Source organism: Antedon mediterranea, chromosome 3 (assembly GCF_964355755.1).
Source record: "Antedon mediterranea chromosome 3, ecAntMedi1.1, whole genome shotgun sequence".
Classification (NCBI taxonomy): domain Eukaryota; kingdom Metazoa; phylum Echinodermata; class Crinoidea; order Comatulida; family Antedonidae; genus Antedon; species Antedon mediterranea.
In genome coordinates, this window is record NC_092672.1 from 11,126,606 (window position 1) to 11,148,070 (window position 21,465).

The 21,465-nt window shown below is 35.8% G+C and overlaps 1 protein-coding gene across 1 annotated transcript; it reads left to right on the forward strand.

The window, feature by feature from the left end:
* Positions 1-1,236: 1,236 nt before the first annotated feature.
* On the forward strand, positions 1,237-17,778 carry LOC140044026 (uncharacterized). Its single transcript, XM_072088507.1, has 4 exons — positions 1,237-2,110; positions 12,976-13,072; positions 15,116-15,188; positions 16,281-17,778. Exons 1-4 carry the CDS (start codon positions 1,237-1,239, stop codon positions 17,550-17,552), a joined length of 2,316 nt encoding a protein of 771 aa, XP_071944608.1. The 3' UTR covers positions 17,553-17,778.
* Positions 17,779-21,465: the final 3,687 nt, after the last annotated feature.

Below are 21,465 nucleotides of genomic sequence, written 5' to 3' on the forward strand. Positions count from 1 at the left end.
ATATTGTATATAGTGATTGAATATTGAATGGTTATTGGTGGATATATTGTATGTAGTGATTGAATATTGAATGGTTATTGGTGGATATATTGTATGTAGTGATTGAATATTTAATGGTTATTGGGGGATATATTGTATGTAGTGATTGAATATTGAATGGTTATTGGTGGATATATTGTATATAGTGATTGAATATTGAATGGTTATTGGGAGATATATTGTATATAGTGATTGAATATTGAATGGTTATTGGTGGATATATTGTATATAGTGATTGAATATTGAATGGTTATTGGGAGATATATTGTATGTAGTGATTGAATATTGAATGGTTATTGGTGGATATATTGTATGTAGTGATTGAATATTGAATGGTTATTGGTGGATATATTGTATATAGTGATTGAATATTGAATGGTTAGTGGGAGATATATTGTATGTAGTGATTGAATATTGAATGGTTATTGGGGGATATATTGTATATAGTGATTGAATATTGAATGGTTATAGGGAGATATATTGTATGTAGTGATTGAATATTGAATGGTTATTGGTGGATATATTGTATGTAGTGATTGAATATTGAATGGTTATTGGGAGATATATTGTATATAGTGATTGAATATTGAATGGTTATTGGGAGATATATTGTATATAGTGATTGAATATTGAATGGTTATAGGGAGATATATTGTATGTAGTGATTGAATATTGAATGGTTATTGGGGGATATATTGTATGTAGTGATTGAATATTGAATGGTTATTGGGGGATATATTGTATATAGTGATTGAATATTGAATGGTTATTGGGGGATATATTGTATGTAGTGATTGAATATTGAATGGTTATTGGTGGATATATTGTATGTAGTGATTGAATATTTAATGGTTATTGGGGGATATATTGTATGTAGTGATTGAATATTGAATGGTTATTGGTGGATATATTGTATATAGTGATTGAATATTGAATGGTTATAGGGAGATATATTGTATATAGTGATTGAATATTGAATGGTTATTGGTGGATATATTGTATGTAGTGATTGAATATTGAATGGTTAGTGGGGGATATATTGTATGTATTATAGTGATTGAATATTAAATGGTTATTGGTGAATATATTATCGATTGATGTATTATTATGTTCGTTGATTTAAAAAAAAATTATAATTGGCTGATGCACATAAAGTTGGTTTTTATTTATTTTCAGGGACATCTTTACGCACATGGAATGACACATTCACTGTCGTCGTATGCTGTACTACTCGAAATCGTGAGAATATTGTTTTTGGCGTGTATCCACGAAGCTGGCAGCGCCGAAGATGTGCACATAACACCTTCCAATCCTTCTAGCACCATCGCTGTATCAATTCACGAAGAATCCAAAGATGGAATCAAACCAACAGTATTTGTTTTGGCGCCGTCCAGTAACAACGGGAGGTCACTACAACAACCAACTGACGGCGTGCACCCTACACCTTCAATTGGAAGATTATATTCTGTGACAGGTGTATATAGTTTCGGAACTTTGATATCTACGACTATAGATTTGTCGGGAACGGTTTTGTCGACAGCTGTGTCACCTGACAACCAACATTCGTCTATTACTGAAAATAATATATGGCCAATAACGAAATCAACGTCGTTCACTGTGACTGGAATACGAGCGACTATTTCACCCATCTTACCTTCACCAGCGATGCTGTCAACTAGCTATTTGGACTTGACTACTGAACTTGGGAAAATAATAACAGAACCTTTATTTCATGAAAATCTAGTTAGTTATAGTACGACACGACAAACAATTAGTGCATACTCAACGCAGACGATAAAATCAGCGTTCGTGTCCGACGAATATTCGACCCAATATTCTTTGCATTCGCTTTCTTCGCAAATTGCAAAGATACCTGCCCGAGAGTTTAACTTAACGAAGTATAGGCTGGACGACGAGTCGAATTTGACGACAGACAACCTGGACGACAAGTCAAATGTGACGACAGATAGGCTGCTGGATGACGAATCAATTTACTTAAACACGTCGGTCAATACTGAATGGGTTACATTGCTACCATTAAATACGACTATATCTTCTACTACTAATCAAGGTTGGTAAATATTTGCTTATGTAAATAAATTAAAGAAAGGTTTATGATATGGAAACATGTTTTTGCTTGATGTAAGGTTGAGTCCATGACGTACCGTCAGCATTTAGCATATGGAGTAATGCAACGTGTTTTGCGCACTAGAAACTAATGAGTGAACATTGATCTAGTGTGCGCCTACATGCACCAACATGAGTTAGTGTGCACCTATATGTTTTAATTAATCCTCTATTTTGCACCTGAATGCTCTAATATGCACCAGCATGCCCTAGTGTGCACAAGCATGGGTTAGTGTGCACCTATATTCTATGTACACATGGTACCTCTTGTGTGCCCCTATATGATCTAGTTGACACTTGCATGACGTGCATGTTCTAATATGCACCAGCATGCCCTAGTGTGCACACGCATGCCCTAGTGTGCACCTATATGATCTAGTTGACACTTGCATGACGTGCATGTTCTAATACACCAGCATGCCCTAAGTGTGCACACGCATGCCCTAGTGTGCACCTATATGATCTAGTTGACACTTGCATAACGTGCATGTTCTAATATGCACCAGCATGCCCTAGTGTGCACACGCATGCCCTAGTGTGCACCTATATGATCTAGTTGACACTTGCATGACGTGCATGTTCTAATATGCACCAGCATGCCCTAGTGTGCACACGCATGCCCTAGTGTGCACCTATATGATCTAGTTGACACTTGCATGACGTGCATGTTCTAATATGCACCAGCATGCCCTAGTGTGCACACGCATGGGGGTTAGTGTGCACCTATATTCTATGTACACACACAGGCATCCTTTTGTATGCACCTACATGACCTAGTTGGCACCTGCATGGCGTGCTTGTTCTAATATGCACCTACATGACCTAGTTGGCACCTGCATGCTCCAGTGTACACAAGCATTCGCATGTATGTACAAACAAGCGTTGGCACCTACATGTATACATTTATCCTCTAATTTGCACCTGCATGATCTAGCAATGTTTTGAACACTAAAAAAGTCATGTGCTATAAAGTATATTAACTTAAATAGTTTTAATTTGTGTCACAATACATTACTACATCAAATTTTTACAATCTATTTCAATGTGATTGCGGCCTCCTGAGCAATCCACTGAATAGCCATTCGGCCTACATGTTTATTTCATAGTTCTGTAGTTCTTTGCATCCCTTTTAACGTACTAGTTGATTGATATTGGAAGCTTTCCGCCAATCAGTGACAACCATGGCACCGTTACGTCATTTGGTAATGCACTTAACTGTATGATCGCTATGAATTTGTAATTATGGCTTCAACTAGAATTGAATATTAATGAATTAAATTTCTCTTCAATATTATATAATCGGGAAGCCGATTTGTTTAATTTTTTTCTGGTGCTGAAATGGGCTGCAATATAATATTAGTTATTAATTAATTAATTATTATTAGTATTTAAACAATTTATTTAGAATTGGTTCCCACTTAAGCGCAACGCAAGTATATCGACCAATTACAACGAAATGGATCATCTGAATTGTCATTTATGATTGGTCACTCACTTGCCACTGGAATACGCCATTGCGTTGCGTCCAAGTGTGTGAACCATGCTACTAGTCAGGTAGCTTAGCAATTTTAACGTTACCGGCCGGACAAAAGTACCAAAATTGGCATATAGCTTCCTTTCGACCTATCTATTGATTTTATCCGTGGAACCCACTTGATCGGGTCCGATTTTTCAAGATGGCTGCCAAAATCCAAAATGGCCCCCAGAAAAAAGGAAATGCCATATATCTGGCTGTAAAACTCGTAAATCAACAAATGGGGTGTCAATTTAAGGGTTTCTGGGGTCAATGAAACAGATGCTGGTTATGCCATATTGCTCAGACCACCTATTTCCAAGATGGCGGCCAAATTTCAAAATGGCCGCCAAAAAAGGGAAATGTTGTGTGTGTCACTGTAAAAATCTGAAAATGAACAAATGAGGTATTAATTCAGGGGTTTCTGGGGTCAACCGAAACAGATGCTGGTCAAGCCATTTTGCTAAGGTCTCCCATTTCCAAAATGGCGGCCAAATTTCAAAATGGCTGCCAAAAAAAAACTCCAAAAATTTTGTGTAGGCATATGTGGGTTAAAAATCAGAAATTAACAAAAATAATATATGAAAAAGGTTTACTTGGCTCTATAATAGCTACATAACAGTTTACAGTTATAGTACAGTTGATTTACCCTATTTGGATGAACATGTGCACCGGCAAAGAGATGTGCAAGGCAGATTTGCCTTGCTTGCTGCATTTGCAGACTGTACAGGCCCTTTTGCAGCCACATTTCACAAATTCTCTGCAAGCCCTAGATGCCTCTGGAATGGTAGACCAGACAGGTTCCCATGAGTTCCCAACTTTCACCCATGCATAGTCGGTTGGACACGAATTTGTTTGTTTAGATAACATGCATGTTGTCCAGATGCCAGCTTGGTATACGGCCCTCCTAGTGTGCTGGAGTAGTGCATTTGAGTAGGTGGTATCTTGTCAACAGCTTGCTGTTTCTGGCTGAACAGTTCCATCCAAGCACTGTTAACATTCATGGCGTTACTTGTTTTGTCATAAACTACGACAACTAGTCTCTCGATTCTTTGAAATGATTCAGAATGTAAGTGAAGATGCTCAAACGGATGTGCGGCAAGATAAAGAAAGGCATCCGTAACTCTAAACGCTGAGGTAGTATAACATCCTGATGACAGGGAGTGGAAAATTGGCAGGGAACGTGATTTGCGTTCACCGAGATGTACACACATGGCGTTGATACTGTAATGAGTTCTTTCCAGTTCCAAATGCTATCCAGAGATCAAGATCAGCATTTATATGAGAGAGGTCATGAAACACACTGATAAGAACAACGACAACATCTGTATCCACAGTTCGCACCTGGATGGATTTTGCTCCATTTTCCAACGCGTGCTTCACGTGAAACACAATCCTAGTGTCTGCTTCCTCTTGATTACAGCTGGACATTTTGAACTGCATTCCAACATATGTAACATGCTCTCCAGCTGTGATATATACCGAACACTCAGGAGGGATGCTGCAATCCGCAACTTTTGATGAAAGGAATTCAAAAAGTTCTTTCTTGTTGATTGGATCACGGAGGAAGTCATTCCAGTTGCCCGGCAGCTTGGTATCACCTGATACTTTTCTATGCACACCTTTGCCTCGTTTCTCCATGGTTCCCTCCTTAAGGCTATCTGGTCGGTATTCGTCCCTCACAACATCCACTCGCTTTGTGTCACGTAGCTGACGTTTAAGATGGGGTATAAACACGTTGTCAGCATATTCTTGGAATGTTGAGACATTTATTACAGGTAATGCATGTACTGTCACCGCACCATCCAGAACTTTGCAGTCATAAAATACAGGTGCCTCTGTGTGGTTTGATTCGATACATTGTAACAGATGACATTTGGTACCAGACAGATTAAGCTTTCCAAACTCAGACAGGGATGGAGGATACGACTGTACTTTGTGTGCAAAGAATTCACTGATGTCACCATCTCTATTTTGTAAGAAAATGTATAACTGGCCGAAGAGTGCCACATTGTTCTCAAGCACCTTTACTTTCTTGCAATCCTTTGATTTGACTTTGAGCTTTGTTGAGAGCAAGGGTAGTGAATTCTTTGAGATCGTATCATGTATGGAACGACTACGATCCACGAGCACGGTCTTCACATACTCTTGACACTTCTTTGTGCCTGTATCTTCTAGTGTACGGATTGTATCCACTACTGCCTCATTCGCGCAGTTACGACTATCAAGAGTTACCAACTCAGGGAAGTCATACAGGAAGGGATTTCCCATCTTGCGTATTGTGTTAGATAGACTATCAACCTGTCGCTGGAAGGTTTTCTGTGCTGCAAGTCCCTGTTAATGGTGTTCAAAGTTAGCTGGGTTTTCCGGATCATCGTCATGAATAATATATTCATTCTCATACTGTCTCAGAATTCTGGCAAGCTCGGGTCCAGCAGTCATCCAGCGTCTGAAGGCAACTGGATTCTCTGTAAGTCCTACTACACCACCGGATGCTTTCACCACTTTATTCTCTTGCTCATGCGCTTGGTCTATTGGAATCGCAGAGTATCTGTGTAACGACTTTGCGATTGTCCAGTGATTCCGAGTTTCAAACTCATATTATTTTGATCTCTTGTGGCAATGCCTTCATGTCTCTAATGTGTAGGCCTACAGGCAGCCACCGAGAATAGTTCACATGATCTAACGCAAAGAACAATGGCACGAGTGCCTCTAATACAGAAACATACAATAGGAAGTCTCTTTCCCGATGGGCTCTAACAAATATGAGAATCAGAATCTCATAGTGTGCGATCATGTTCCAGAACTTGAACGTGGGAGATTTCTTACACATTTGTTCCAGCCAGTTGTTCAAACTCTCATCAATATTAGATCTCTGGTTGAATGCTTCATTCAGTAGCCGCTGAAGAACAAGAACAGTGACTTGATGGGCATGTCGAGTTCTGGTAATGTGTGATACTTTCAGGAATGAATCGGCTGTTCCAGATGAAGCAACGTCAGATTCAGTGAGAGCCGTTGTCCAACCTGACCCATCTAATAAATCACCAACACTGTTCCATAGCGCCTTCTCAATGTGCAGTCCGCCCATCATAACTACGTAGACTTTCTCACCATAGAGATCTGGCCATTTCCATTGTACATACTTGGCGAGCGTGAACAGAGGCTGGTCAAACGTAATCACTGGGATTTGTCCTGGGTTGAGGTACTCTATTGTCTGCCGATGTACAAAATCAATACAATTAAATATTCCTTACCATTTCACCTGAGTGATCCTTCCTTCATTATAGAATTGGCGGCCATTTTTAAATTTGACCGCCATCTTGGAAATGAGTGACCTGAGAAAAATGGCTTGACCAGTATCTGTTTCAGTAACCTCAGATACCTCTGAATTGACACCTTATTTGTTAATTTATGATTTTTACAACCTTATATACAATATTTCCTTTTTTGGCAGCCATTTTGAAATTTGGCCGCCATCTTGTAATTGGGTGACCTGAGCAAAATGGCTTGACCAGCATCTATTACAGTGACCTAAAAAAACCCTGAATTGACACCTCATTTGTTCATTTCTGATTTTTACAGTCTGATATATGACATTTGATTTTTTTGGTGGCCATTTTGAAATTTGGCCGCCATCTTGGAAATTGGTGGTCTGAGCAACATGACATGACCAGCTTCTGTTTCAGTGACACCCAGAAACCCTGACATTGACACCCCATTTGTTGATTTATGAGTCTTACAGCCAGATATATGGCATTTCCTTTTTTCTGGCGGCCATCTTGGATTTTGGCCGCCATCTTGGAAAATCGGACCCGATCAAGTGGGTTCCACGGATAAAATCAATAGATAGGTCGAAAGGAAACTCCATGCCAATTTTGGTACTTTTGTCCGGCCGGTAACGTTAATCCTGAAAATTGTTGCTAAGCCACCTGACTATACGGTTACCACCAACGCACGCGCAATCACATTGTTAAACGATAATGCTCTCTAGTTGATCGTGGGTTTTCTCTTTGTGTACTAATATACGTCTCTAATTTGATATATTATTATAAGGGCCATAGTTGAAATTTAGATTTACAAACTATGTAACAAAAAATGTGATGTGCCCATTATTATATGGACACGACGATGTCATATCACTACCATATTTGGGCACATCACACTTGTTGATAGTGTAGACAGAGCTTAAGACAAACATTGTCTCTTCTTTTGTTTTACTGTATCGTTCTTTAATTTTATGCTTTCTATTCCAAGGGTCACCTGTTTTGAGTGTAAAATGTGAATTTAAAAAAAAACGAGCTTTCGTACCAGCTGTCTGATGGTAGTATTGTAAACAGAGTAGCTAAAATAGGCATGAACAGAACATTTCATTAATTTGCTTGCTTACGGTGGACATAAGCAATCATTACAAACTCAATTTAGGCTCTGTTCAAACGTAAATATTTAGTTTACTAATGTAATTTAGAGGCTGCTGTTGCCTTACCACTACTACTGTACTATCGTGAATAATAAACAAAATTGAACGAAAGCCCCCGCATTAAATGATTAATTTAATTAATTTATTTGATAAATACGGCATTAATAACCATTACGACTGTTCAAATGAAATAATTATTTTAGGCTACTATGTTAATTATTGCGTCATGTACTAAACTAGACACAATATAATAGCTCGCTGTAAAATTCACAGTGAAATAACATTCTTTATTATTATTAATAAGCAAGATTTGTCACACCAATGTACAGTTTTTTAGATTAAAGGATAGCTATGGGTTTAAAATTTCTATTGTTTCTAGAAAAAAATATAAATCTTCCCATCAATATTTCATAATAACCACACCTACTGTATTTTCAGGCAGTGGTTAAAGATGTAGTGTCCCCCTGAAAAATAATTCTTAACAAAATTGTTGTTGAATATGTCATTTTATTTTAACATAATAGTTATCCACTTTGACAAAAAATTGGATCTAAAAAAATTTTTTTTACCTGAAAAAACTTTAATTTAAAGCAAAAAATGGTGAAATTGGCTGCCAGCCAATGGGTTTTTGGTTGAATTTAACCATTTATTTTGTCATTTTATAAGCGAAAACATTATTTTTTAAAGGTTTTTTTTTCTATAGAAGTTATTAACTTTAGGCCTATTAAAACTACAAAAACATATTAAAAGTCTGATTTAATTAATCTTCATATTTCATGTTTTTGGGGGACAAAACATCTTTAAGCAGAATAAGTGTCGTGAAATAAGTGGTGCTCGAGACTTTTCATAATGTTATACAATGATGGTAATTTTCAACCAATCACAATCATTAACCGGGTAATAATAATAGTATTTATTTTTATTTATTTATTTATTTCAAAACCCAACCAACAGCAAAATAAATTCGGCAATAACAGGAGGGTAAACACAAAACGGATACAAATACATGAACAATGGCAAAAAATAAATAAATAAATAAAAAATTCAAAATATATAAAATTGATTGTTCTTTTGATTGATGTTTTTCACAAATTGTCACATATTTACATACTGTATAATGAGAATGTTATTTTGGTTGTTAGGAAAGTTTATATTTTAAAATAAACAATAGACATTTTAAATCTGGAGCTACGTCCGTTAAAGAATTACACTAATAAATAACTCTAAAGCTCCGTCTACATTATCAAACGTTATGTGACAACAAATGTGACGTGCCCATGTATGGACACGATGATGTTATATGAAGCTTGCGTCTGTTGTACGATTAGAACCCTCATGAAGTTAACTTGACACGCAGCCTACACCTAAACCATGGACCTATACATTTAGACCTAATGTATATAGGTCCATGGTAGGTCCATGGACAAACTATATAATACGTATTCATCAAATCACGAACGCGGATTGAGTTCATGCTAGTTTTGCATCGACTAGGCCTAGCCTAGGTCGATTTGATAATATGACTATCATATCTGTTAGTTCATGCCTTGCTGAAACGTTTTTACTTCAAAAATCATTCTTCTGGAATAGTTATCAGTGTCGTTGATAACATTGATACGCATATAGAAATCGCCTCACAGTTTCAGTAGCACAATCGAAAATTCGTATCACACGCAGATCACTCGCGGTGCTCTGTATACAAGTTGATGACGTGTGGGTATGGGATATTACACATTTACATATTTACCCGTTTTGCAAGTTCACATGCAATCTGGGTTCCAGACGGAGTTTTGTCTTAATATTAGTAAAAAGATATTTTGGCACATATGGCGTTTCATACGTATACTACTTGATTTTATTTTCAGACTAAATTCGAAAAAAACAAATTAAAAAAAACACAATATAGACTTGGGGCAAGTCTAGTACACATGTAATAACCCACGCACATGCCTGGCGCAAAACTGAGTGTAGGCCCTATATCAGAATAACACATTTACGATAAAAGAGCACACTAAATAATAATACTAACCACCCGAAAGTGCTCATCGCAATTCAGACTAGAAAACATGTTTTTTTAAGTATCAATCTCATCTTATGGAACTCAACACGGAATAATCATAAAATGTTTAATTGCTTTAGATAAGGACGTTAAAACTATCCAAATATAATCATACTAGATTGAATGATGAAAGTGCAGCATTCGACCACGCAGTAACCCAAACGAGAGATATTGATATTAGTCAATTAATGCATGATTCTTTACAATTGACGTAATTAAAACATCGCCAAACATCATAACACTATGTGTTTCAGAATCCATTACTAATATGATCTATTCTTAACGATTAATGGAGTGGAGCGCCGAGTGCTAGTTCTGATTGTAATTTACTTTAGACCTATTTATTTATAATTCAATTTAAATGCATCAAATATCGTATACATAACAGAATTGAAAGAAGATTCTCCTCAACCAAGAATAAATACTACTTTTACAAGAATACGATAATAATAAAACGTAATAATTAACAGTATAGTTTTCCGTCAGTAGTTTTATATAACACCTAATCGATTATTGTCATTTGATTGGACAATTGTGGGTCACATGATAAAAAATAGGAGCGATGTATTACGATTTGTATCGGCTGTAAATGCCCATCTAACGATCGACGATAAATATAAGCATGCATTTTTTTAAATATAAAACAAAAGAAATTAGAAAGGTTTTCGTTCTAAAACTATAGGATAATCATTTAATGCTGTATTTGATAAAAATAATATTTTTTAAATTCTCATAAAATGACGTCATGATAAATAAAAATAATAAAATCGTATCGTAAAAGTATTGTCACGATATCTTTTCTCTTACTAATCATGACGTCATTTGATTGGACGTGTGAAAGTATCATTTTTATTGTTTTTAGTGTTGTGTTTATTGTTTTATGTTTTTTATGTAAAAGGGTCCTGCGAAAACAGAAGTGTAAACTTCTCTATGCAGGATCCTTGTCATCATTTATGCTATGAAACTGTATTTATAAACGATGAGTAAATAAATGTGAATTGAATTGAATTGAATTGAATTATAAAAGGAAGCATGTATAGTTCTAGGATGAAAAGTTATATTTTATTTTATGTATGAAAAATGCATATTTGTCTATCGTCGATCTTTATCGTCCTAGTGTAAATAGGCCATGAGCCTGGATAGCGCGACCCTTGACAACAGCATAGCAACATTTCTTTGCGCATGCTCAAGCGCGAGAGCACAGTTGGGTGTGTGGGGAAGGCGATCGCCGGTTGCAGTTTTGCTCTGTCGCGAGTGACGATACAATATTACTAAATTACATGGTGATGCATCTTAAAAAACACAAACAAATAATTAAATAATAAATTAAAAAAAAATAGGTATCCTAGAGGCTATGATCCTTCCTTCACCTGAGTGTACACACTCAGTTATGACTAGTAAGTAGACAATTATATGTACTATTGTAAATACTGTACACTTTTATTTATAGAAAGTTTTAATTGATTTTTTGAATTCGTTTTTAACTGTCAAGCAAATATTCTTACGTAAATCTACGTCATTGTAGACGCCATACATAAGCCGAAGATACGTACAAATCTGTTCAATTATTCGTATTTCATTAAAGAGATGAGTAACTATCATAACAATAATCACAAGGATGTCTCTATAATTTGTACAATAATCTTTTAATATGCATGGTAATTAAGATACAATTTAGAGTGTTCTAGAGTTTTAGAGTGTTGTCTACATAAAAAAAACCAATATGAAATATGAAAACAACTCGTTGAGAATATAAAGCAACAATATATACAAGAGAAAAAACCCCCATTATAATTACAAAAATATGATAAATTCAAACTGTCTAGTAAAGTTTCAGCTATAAATAAGTGTATTTTAATGAATTAAATATCGGGAGGATCACGTCCATCATGGAAGGTTAAGTTAAGAGTTGGGTGAAACACATAATATTATACTGTATCATGGAATTTGCCTAAGATACGGTACTGAGAATATCGGATTATTGAGTCAGACAAAAATCTAAACGCTATCTGGTAGACAAAAACATAAAAGGATAGCCTCACTAACTGGAGACTTGGGTTAGGGTTAGATTGAAAGCCATGCGATAGTGTTAAGCTTTTACCTTCGGGCCAATTTACACAGACGAGCGGTAACGGTAAGCGGTAATTGTAAGCGAAAAACCGCGTGGCTTTTCCCATTTACGTACACAGCTGCGCACGGAGTTCGCGAACGGAGTGGTGGAAAGAAGGTGCATGTAGGCCTCGAGGCTAATGCATGTTACAGTCACTGCTGGCCTGGATGTGACTGACTGTCAGTAGGCCTAGCACACACAGACCTAAGTTTTAGAGGGACTTGTTGCCTAATAACGTACTAAAATGTTTATTTTATTTTCACTATCCATATACGAACAATTAGTCACGTCGTAGGTGTTTGTATTTCTGAATAAAAAGAAGTTGCAAAACTGGCTAGGCCTACTACGGCACTCGTATTTTTTGTCGTCTTTTAATCGACGGACGCAAAAAAAAGTTGTTGACAGATGACGTCATTTCAATTATGTCGTTGGTTGGCCAGAATCCATAATTACCGCGCGGTATTTTCACAAAATCGAATCTGTTTCGATCCTGAGCGGATCTCCGCTCAACCGCTCGTCGCTCCGCGTTCTGTGTAAATGGTCATAAGAAATAACATAGATTCTATTTTTGCGTTTTCCGCTCAACTTTACCGCTTACTGTTACCGCTCGTCTGTGTAAATTGGCCTTGGTTGAAACAGTAACATTTCCAAATTCTTCCATAAAATTTTCCTCAGAAAAATTATTTTATTGAATCTTTTATTTTTGACAGATTCAAGTGATGATTCTAGCACAAATCATACATTTATAGTAGCAGTGTCACTTATCATATGCCTGTTTGGTATGTCAGCATTAATTCTACGAATAGGGTAAGTTCCCCGTCACAATGATTAAGATAATAGCGAACTTTCACATCGGGACGGTAAACGAAAGCAACGATAATTTATAACGATATCTGGCCAGTTTGCCGACTGGCTATGTAAATTGGCATGTGCACAGTCTAGCTGGCCCACGACCTAGGACGCACCTCACTAGGATTGTTGTCTAGGTCGTCACCTGGGAGAACCGCAACAACAAATATCCAGGAATCAAGTGAGTAAAAAATATGCACGTTGCGACGACCTAGGACGCACCTCGCTGGGATCGTCACCTAGGGGATAACCGCAACAACAAATATCCAGGAATCGAGTGATTGGAAACAATAAACATTATAGTCTTATGTTCTATAAATATTTAAAAGATATATAATATTATACATATTTAAAAAGCCGATTAACTTTCATTTTGAGGCTGCATAAAAATATATTTTCTGTACTGTAAAAAAACTCAGAAAACGCGGTTGTCGTATTGTTTGTCAAATAAAAGAGTTGGAATCTTTTGCTCTATAAATGAACGGGCCGCGTGTCGAGGTTTATGTAATGATCTAGCTTCATGACATTTGTTCAACAAAATGTTGGAAGACCACAGCAGGCTGTACCGCGAGTTCCGACTTTTAACAGGAAGTTAGCTGCTAACCGATTTTTAACCGATAATAATAATAAAACCAACAGATACTGTAGTAGCTCAGATCTAATCTGTTGGCACAGATTGGAAGTCGGACAAATAGTTCTCCATATCAAGGCCTATTAAAGAAAATAATGTTAAGTGGGCCTATAAGGCTACAAACAGGCAAAAATATACAGTAGGTTAAATCTAATAGCTAATCTGTGCCTACGGTACTATTGTTACGTATCTTACTTAACAGTTCTTTTCAGAACTATACACACGTGGTGTACTGCAAACTTTATATCAACATATTTTACTCCCTTCCTGATACACGATGCGCAGTGCCCGAGAACTTATTTTTTTGGTTATGAATTCTATTCCTGCATTTCTTCTTCTATTCTCTGCTGCCTTAAGATGACATCATCAGTGCTTAACATAATTAGAAGCACCTGTAATCTTCTTCCGTGATTTCACCTTTTCATGCATCAATCAACTCTTTATAATGCTGAAAGATGATTTATAGAGATTTTCAGTCAAATCTCGATAATTACGCGCGCGGGTGTTAAGAGTACGAATAAACGTGTAATGTCTTTGTATTGGGTGTGACCGAAGTGTTTGAATTGAACAATGTATAAAACAGCGAATTGAGCACTTTGTAGACTTATTATAAACTTATTATCTTATCTTTTTATGGTTTCTTAATTAAGATAGTTCGGCAAGATTTCGCAATTAGCAAACGGTAAGAGTATTAAGGATAACACTGGGGGAATATACAGTAAATCTGCCCCTAGACGGAAATCGAAAAAAAATATGTTTATCTTTGTCTACACTATCAAACTAGTTTGACAAAAAATGTGCCTAAATATGTTAGTGATATGCTTAAATATGGTAGTGATATGACATCAGCATGTCCATAAATAGGCACATCCCATTTTATTTTTTCAGATTAAGTTTGATAGTGCAGCCAGAGCTTTGGGCAGTTTGGGTAACCCCCGTTTGTATGGGTAAATATTGCGTACTACGTCACACATTCTGTGTAGCGTGACTTCAATACCGTCCGATATATTTTCGATGCGTTTCGACGTGCGGAATGCATTTCACACGTTTAGATTTATTTGTTGAAAATTATATTAATTTAAGAGTTTTAGTATAAAAATGTTTAAGAAAACACAAAGAAGTCAATCTGAATGAAAGGACAAAGCATCTATTAGATGTTATATAAAAACAAATAATGAATGTTTTATATTCGTGCTATGGTAAACATAATTTCTTTCGGTGAAAGGTGAAATGTCATATTCTCATGACTCGACGGTTGCATTGTTAAAATATAGCCTTTCTTCGTTCATCTCTTAAACTTATTTGTACATTCATTATTTTTAAACTACAGCATTGGCCTAGTTTAACTTTGCATACGATAATATTTTCAGAAATAGATGGAAAAAACGTGTAATAGTAATAGAGGAGAAGAGAAGGGAACGACTGAAGGATTCCAATTCACAAGTAAGATAACACATTTAATGATGATATTAATGTCCTAATACTCCTCCATTGTTGTCGCATTCATGGGTATGAAGATTAGTGATAGAGCGCAGTTCACGATCAAGTGGAATTGTAATTTGGTGTGAAAAATAAGGTTTAACGCAAATAGCGTGAGCGATGCCTGATAGGACCACAGTATACAGTTTTTAGTATACAGATGGCGCTTGCTCTCAATTCCTTCCCATCATGCATCATTCACTTGAGATAAAACCTATAACCACACTCTTAATAAGCATATTAGAATATCTATATGTCTGTATGTTTATTATATACTAACTAACTATATAGCAACGTAACAACTTGTGGTCAATGACCAGAGAGAAAAACACCAATAATGTGAACAAATTGAAACCTCTTAGACATTTGTCGGCTTTAACCACCATCTTCATGTTAAAACAGCTCACTTTTTTTCATAGGCTGTTTTTTCCTTTAAATTTTCTTTTCATTTCATCCCTGCCAATCGTCGATCCATAAATTTAATCTCTCTTCTTTAATAATAGACACATTCCAATTATTCTCATTTACTCATTATGCATCTTTCTCAACCAAGTCTAATATAGTATAAACATTACCAATATTTTTCTAAACTAAAATAATAATTATTCTCCAAAGTATAATTATATAATAAATCCAAGGCAATGAAATACATACAAGCATGATTCTGTTCACATTTCCATAAATGATGTCATCCTCCTAAATCCAATTAATGCAGTATTCCTCATGATGACAATAATCAAAATATTTTATATAATCTTTTAACCTCTGTCTGTGTAATATCACTTACATATTCATTGATAAATAGATAGATAGACATAACCTTCACAATATTGTTTATCATTGCAATAAAAGTGGGTTGTCCCCACAAAAGAGAAAAAAAAAATGATGAGAATATTTGTTTCGAAATACTGAATACTTTTTCGGCTTTCATTTGCATTTCATTGGTTCATTGAGTATTATATTACTATATATTACTTTTGCACTAAAGTGGAGTATTAGCCATGATATTTTTAAAAGCAACAATTAATTGAGTGTATGTTATTTTTCATTTTTCAGAATAAAAAGCGTCCAACAATAGATAAACCACTCACAGTTCGAATGCCATCAATCATAAACGTCAGACCAACAAGAAACCAAAGTATCCGCAGATCTATGATTGGAAAACATGAAAAGAATTCTAAGCCGCCAACAACCCAATATCATAATGCTACTATTATTACTACTACTCCAAACTCACCTAAACGAAATCGAACCCTTGAGGCTTTAATTGAAATAGGAGCATTGCCAAAAGAACTAGTTGGTGCTGAAAAGGACAAAAAGCAACGTCCTGAGATCACGCCTGTAGAAAAGGAACTCCTGTCCAACGTCTTTCTTGAGAAATGGCCAAACGCATTTGACAATCTCGGCTTAGATTTTGACTCTCAAGAAGAGATAAACTTGACACCGTCGACAAAATTTGGGCCAGATACGGATTTGAAGCAAATGACAATCATACCAGAAATATTATCTGACGAAAAAGACACGTCGTCATCGCAGAGTTGTACTGAATTGACAATTGAGAATTCGGGAACAGAAAGTGCAACAGATCTGAAAGGAAACCGATATGATAAACGCAGAAAAAATGTTAAATTTGCCAGACGATCTATGTCGAATGACTCCGGGTTTAGTGATAACATTCGCTTACATGATTTTCGTTCAACACTTGTAAACCCAATTAAAGAAGAATTTCCAGCCTCTATACCGATAACGGCAGAAGACATACATGCGGTTTATTCAGACGACTCTCCAGATGGTCTCGGTATACTCTCTTCCATACGTGATCGCGCCTTCAGACGGGGAAGCAAACGTAAACGTCTCCAGGATACCACAGCTATGCGTCATGGTGAATACTCAGAAAAAAACTCGGACGCCGATCAATCATCCAGTGAAACCGGAGGTAATGAAACCGCATCTGACGATCAAAATCCAAAAAAGCTGTTGGTGCCTTCTATTAGTGACACACTTACCTACGAAAATGAAATGACACACTCCGGTTCCAGTAATAGACACCACAACAGCTACTTTCGTAGAACAAAACCACGTGACCATTATTGGCAACAACGGCACCAGAAGGCTTGCGACGTATCCACACAAACATCTTACGTACCGATAGCCGCGTCTCCAATAAGCTGGGTTTATGAAGACAATGCGACAGTATTACGGCCGAGATCCGAATTTGAACTTGACTTCCTAGGACGTATTTATTTAGCCGAGAGTCTTTTTGATGATAGCAGTGTAACGTTGGTAGCTAAGAATAAAGATTCTTGTCCGAACTTTAAAAACGTATGATAGATTGCTCAACTGTACAGTTGGTTGCGTTGGCTAATTGCGATGTTCTGAGTAAAATTATTTATTTAAAAGTATTGCTTGATGATAAAAAAACAAACAACGTTCTATATTATTAATTGGAAAAACATCAATGATTTAGCCCGTTTTTTCTTCTTAATGATAAACGAATTTAATTTAAAAACAAATTTAAAATTACGTCCAAACAAAAATTATTAGACAAATAAATGTGTTTTAACAGTATTGCGTTGCAAACAGTTAGAAGTAGCAGTAACAGATCTGAAAAGAAACTGATATGATAAACGCAGAAAAAAGTTCATCATTGAATCAAACTTTATTCCACATGATCGGAAAGTGCCTTTTTATTAACTACTGGAACTTGGAATAGTTTTACACTATGATTGTGGTGGCATGTGGTTGTTGTATAATAAAGAGGGTTTTTTGTCACCACTGCACTTGTAATCACGGAAAGAGAGAACTCCTAATCAACTCAGCCATAATGCTACATGTGTATCTCCTCCGTTGTTGATTTAACTACAGGGAAGGCACTACACCCGTAAAACGTTCAGCTTCGTTTCCTCAGGAGGGAATAGTACACAGGTGTAGTAGTTTAGGCATTTAGTCCTACATCATCTACATCCATGCAGTCAAAATACCGGCGTCTAAGCTTAGTTCTCACGTGACGTAGACGCAGCACATTTGAGATATTAACCAATAACAAGCGACAGTTCTACATGATCCATTGGCGTCATGATTGGTCAGTCGCTCCGGTGTAACAACTGCGAGTTTGTTGCGGACACATAGTGTAAACGGGGTATGAGTGATGTGTAAAGCAGAGATGATATAATGAAAATGAATTATGATAATGAAAAGAGTTCACATCAACTTATTAATAATGTCAGTTGTCCAAACTGTGCCTTCAGTTATACGGATGCATCCGATTCTCGGTACTGTAAATCTAGAGTTTCTACAGTATCAAAGGAATATTCCTTCACCTAACCTATACATGAGAGCACTGCATGTGATCAAATAAGATGCTGTCCAATTTCTATTATAATCGTCAATTATTGTAATATGTAGATATACAGCACTGAGAATTGGATAAAGAAATGTTGAAATATTATGCACAACATTATAAACAGTGCAATGCGTTTGAATGAAAATAAGCCTTGTCAATATTAGCGTATATAAAAGCCTCTGTCATTACGTTAAGAGCAACTTTTGAAAGTTTCTTCAATTATTTATACATAATTTGTACTGGTTGATGTTAGTGTAAATGTAATTAATTTTAATTCGTTAAAAGCTAGGGGGGAATCGATGCATGAGTTTATGATGTGAATTTGCAATCATAATTTCCAGTTGATCTGCCATGTAAAATAGAAGACGAATGGCATATTGATCCAAGATCCTATGGTTCTATTATCATCCGGTTCGGCCATCATGCCTTGCTCTACCTTTGTTCACACGTCACACTGTATGCATGATTAACAAACTGTTGACAACCCTCACACTTTTGCACAGGCTCCCGTCCGTCTTAACATTTTCTTATTCTAATTGCACAATTAGTATTTCTTATAATAATTATAACGACTGCCTTTATGTTTTTAATAACGATTGTGGTCCTCGTGATCTGTTGATTTTGCTTACAAAATAATGTACACCCCTCCTTAAGGCCAATTTACACAGACGAGCGGTAACGGTACGAGTAAATCAAAAATATAGAACCGATGTTATTTCTTATGACCATGACGGACTGCTGAGCGGAAATCCGCTCAGGATAGAAACAGATTCTACATCTGTTCAAATTTGGTTAAATTTAGGATCAAATTTAGTTATAATTTTATTTTCCTTTGCTTCTGTCCGTAATGTATTAAAGCGAACTTTTCTTTTAGAAAATTGATAGTTTTTATATGGTAATGGTACGAATTTCAAAATATTCGTTTACTTATTTGGGTGTGACGTGTCGGTGAATAAGTTTTAATGATCTAAGTTAGTTATCAAACTTGCCAACATTAACAAGCAAACAAAACAACAATAGTCCTATAGCGCGTCACGAAAAAGGCGTAAAACAGATATGCTAGTCTGGGTTCCAGACGGAGTTTTGACTTAATATTAGCAACAAGATAAATATGTTTGCACATATGGCGCTTCATACGTATACTACTTGAGCTTGTATTTTCAGACAAAACTCGAAATAAAAAAAAATTAATTGGGTCAAGTCTATATACATGCACGCATTTTTATGTAACTATCGACGTAAATATGTTCAACTTGCTTGAAACATCCTCTGGCCGGATTCAAACTCGAGCTGTTATAATCATACTACGTAGACAGTTCATAAAGAAAACATAATATATAATTTCTGTTATTAAAATTGTTCACGTGGTATGATCGTAAGTTACGTAAAAAAACCGCAAAACAAAATAACATCCTCTAGCCGGATTCGATCCAACGAACGATCATAAAACCTTGACAAAATAAACATTTCTATTTTCTTTTAGGTATCAGTGGTTTTTTTTTTATAACGTAACTTACCGTTGTAGATTACGATCTAATACGATAGCATGTTTGTTATTTTGTTTATTTTTAAAATAAAAAAGTATTGATTTATAAATTATATAATTTTGCCTATGACTACACGATGTATACAATTTACAATTGATATTTAAGGAGTATTAATTAATTGTTCTTTAATAATCTAATAAAAAAAACATTTAGGGTCAGAATTATTGGTAACAGCACATTGATATTATAGTATGGTGATTTTTTTTACGTGAGCGTTAAACAAGTTTCAGACTGTTGTGTGCACGCAACTTACTCGCAATGCATACGCAACTTACTTAAGCCGAACCTCATTATTTTTGGTAATTTGTGCAATAAAATATAACTAGCTACTTCTTGTTATTGTTATTTTTGTTTCGTTCTCCATGCTGAATGTTCTTTTTATTTTGCCTCTGTGAAAAAGAATTTTTTTTTTACTGTACCGCTTCTCGGGACGACGAGATAGTGACGACATAATAATGCAGAGAAAACGAAGATGTTAATATTGTTACACTAGTTGTGATAACAAATCCAAAGGCAAATTACTGAAAAAAATGACAATGCTGTGGGTATCAGTGGCTGGATCTTAATGGAGATACAAAAATAAAAAGCGAAAAGCTAAATCAAAACGATAAAGTAAACAGCCAGAAAAGTTAACAGAGCTTTCGGGCAACACTAGCCCTTCATCAGTGCAAGTGAAGGAATTTGGATAACGTCAAGTTGTGATAACATAAATGATAACGTTAATAACGTTGTATAAAGATTAATATAGATTTCTTGTGTATTCTGCTATATAATTTTTGTTTAAATAAATGAACAAGAAGATTGTGAATCTCTGATCTGTCATCGGCGCCTACGCATCAGACACATAATCTTTAAGCTGAAGCGTTCCCTCCATATTATATGCAATCTTGATTAAGTAAACAATCTATACTTACTGTATACTAGGATATTATGTATCGTAAATCAATTAACGAAGAGATATTTTAAGACACATGAAATAACAGATTAGAATTAACAATTTGCATGAGATTAATAACACAATTCATATAAGATGCTTTTGTTGATGACAGTGAACAAATTGTTGTCAAATCAGATTTGAAAATAAAGTCTCCTTTGCATAATTGGTTATCCGTAACAAAGGTATGAATAACTCTTGTGATTTTCAAGTCTCTTTGTTCAACAGATCAGGTTCTAGTAATTCTTCATCTTCCTTTTTGTGTTGAACGTTTCTCTAACGCATTTCGTAACTGATGTACCCAAATATGGTAGTGATACGACATCATTATGTCCATATATGGGCACATTACATGTCACATAAAGTTTGATAGTGTAGACAGTACTTTACACGGGACATGTTTCTTGGTACGAGTTT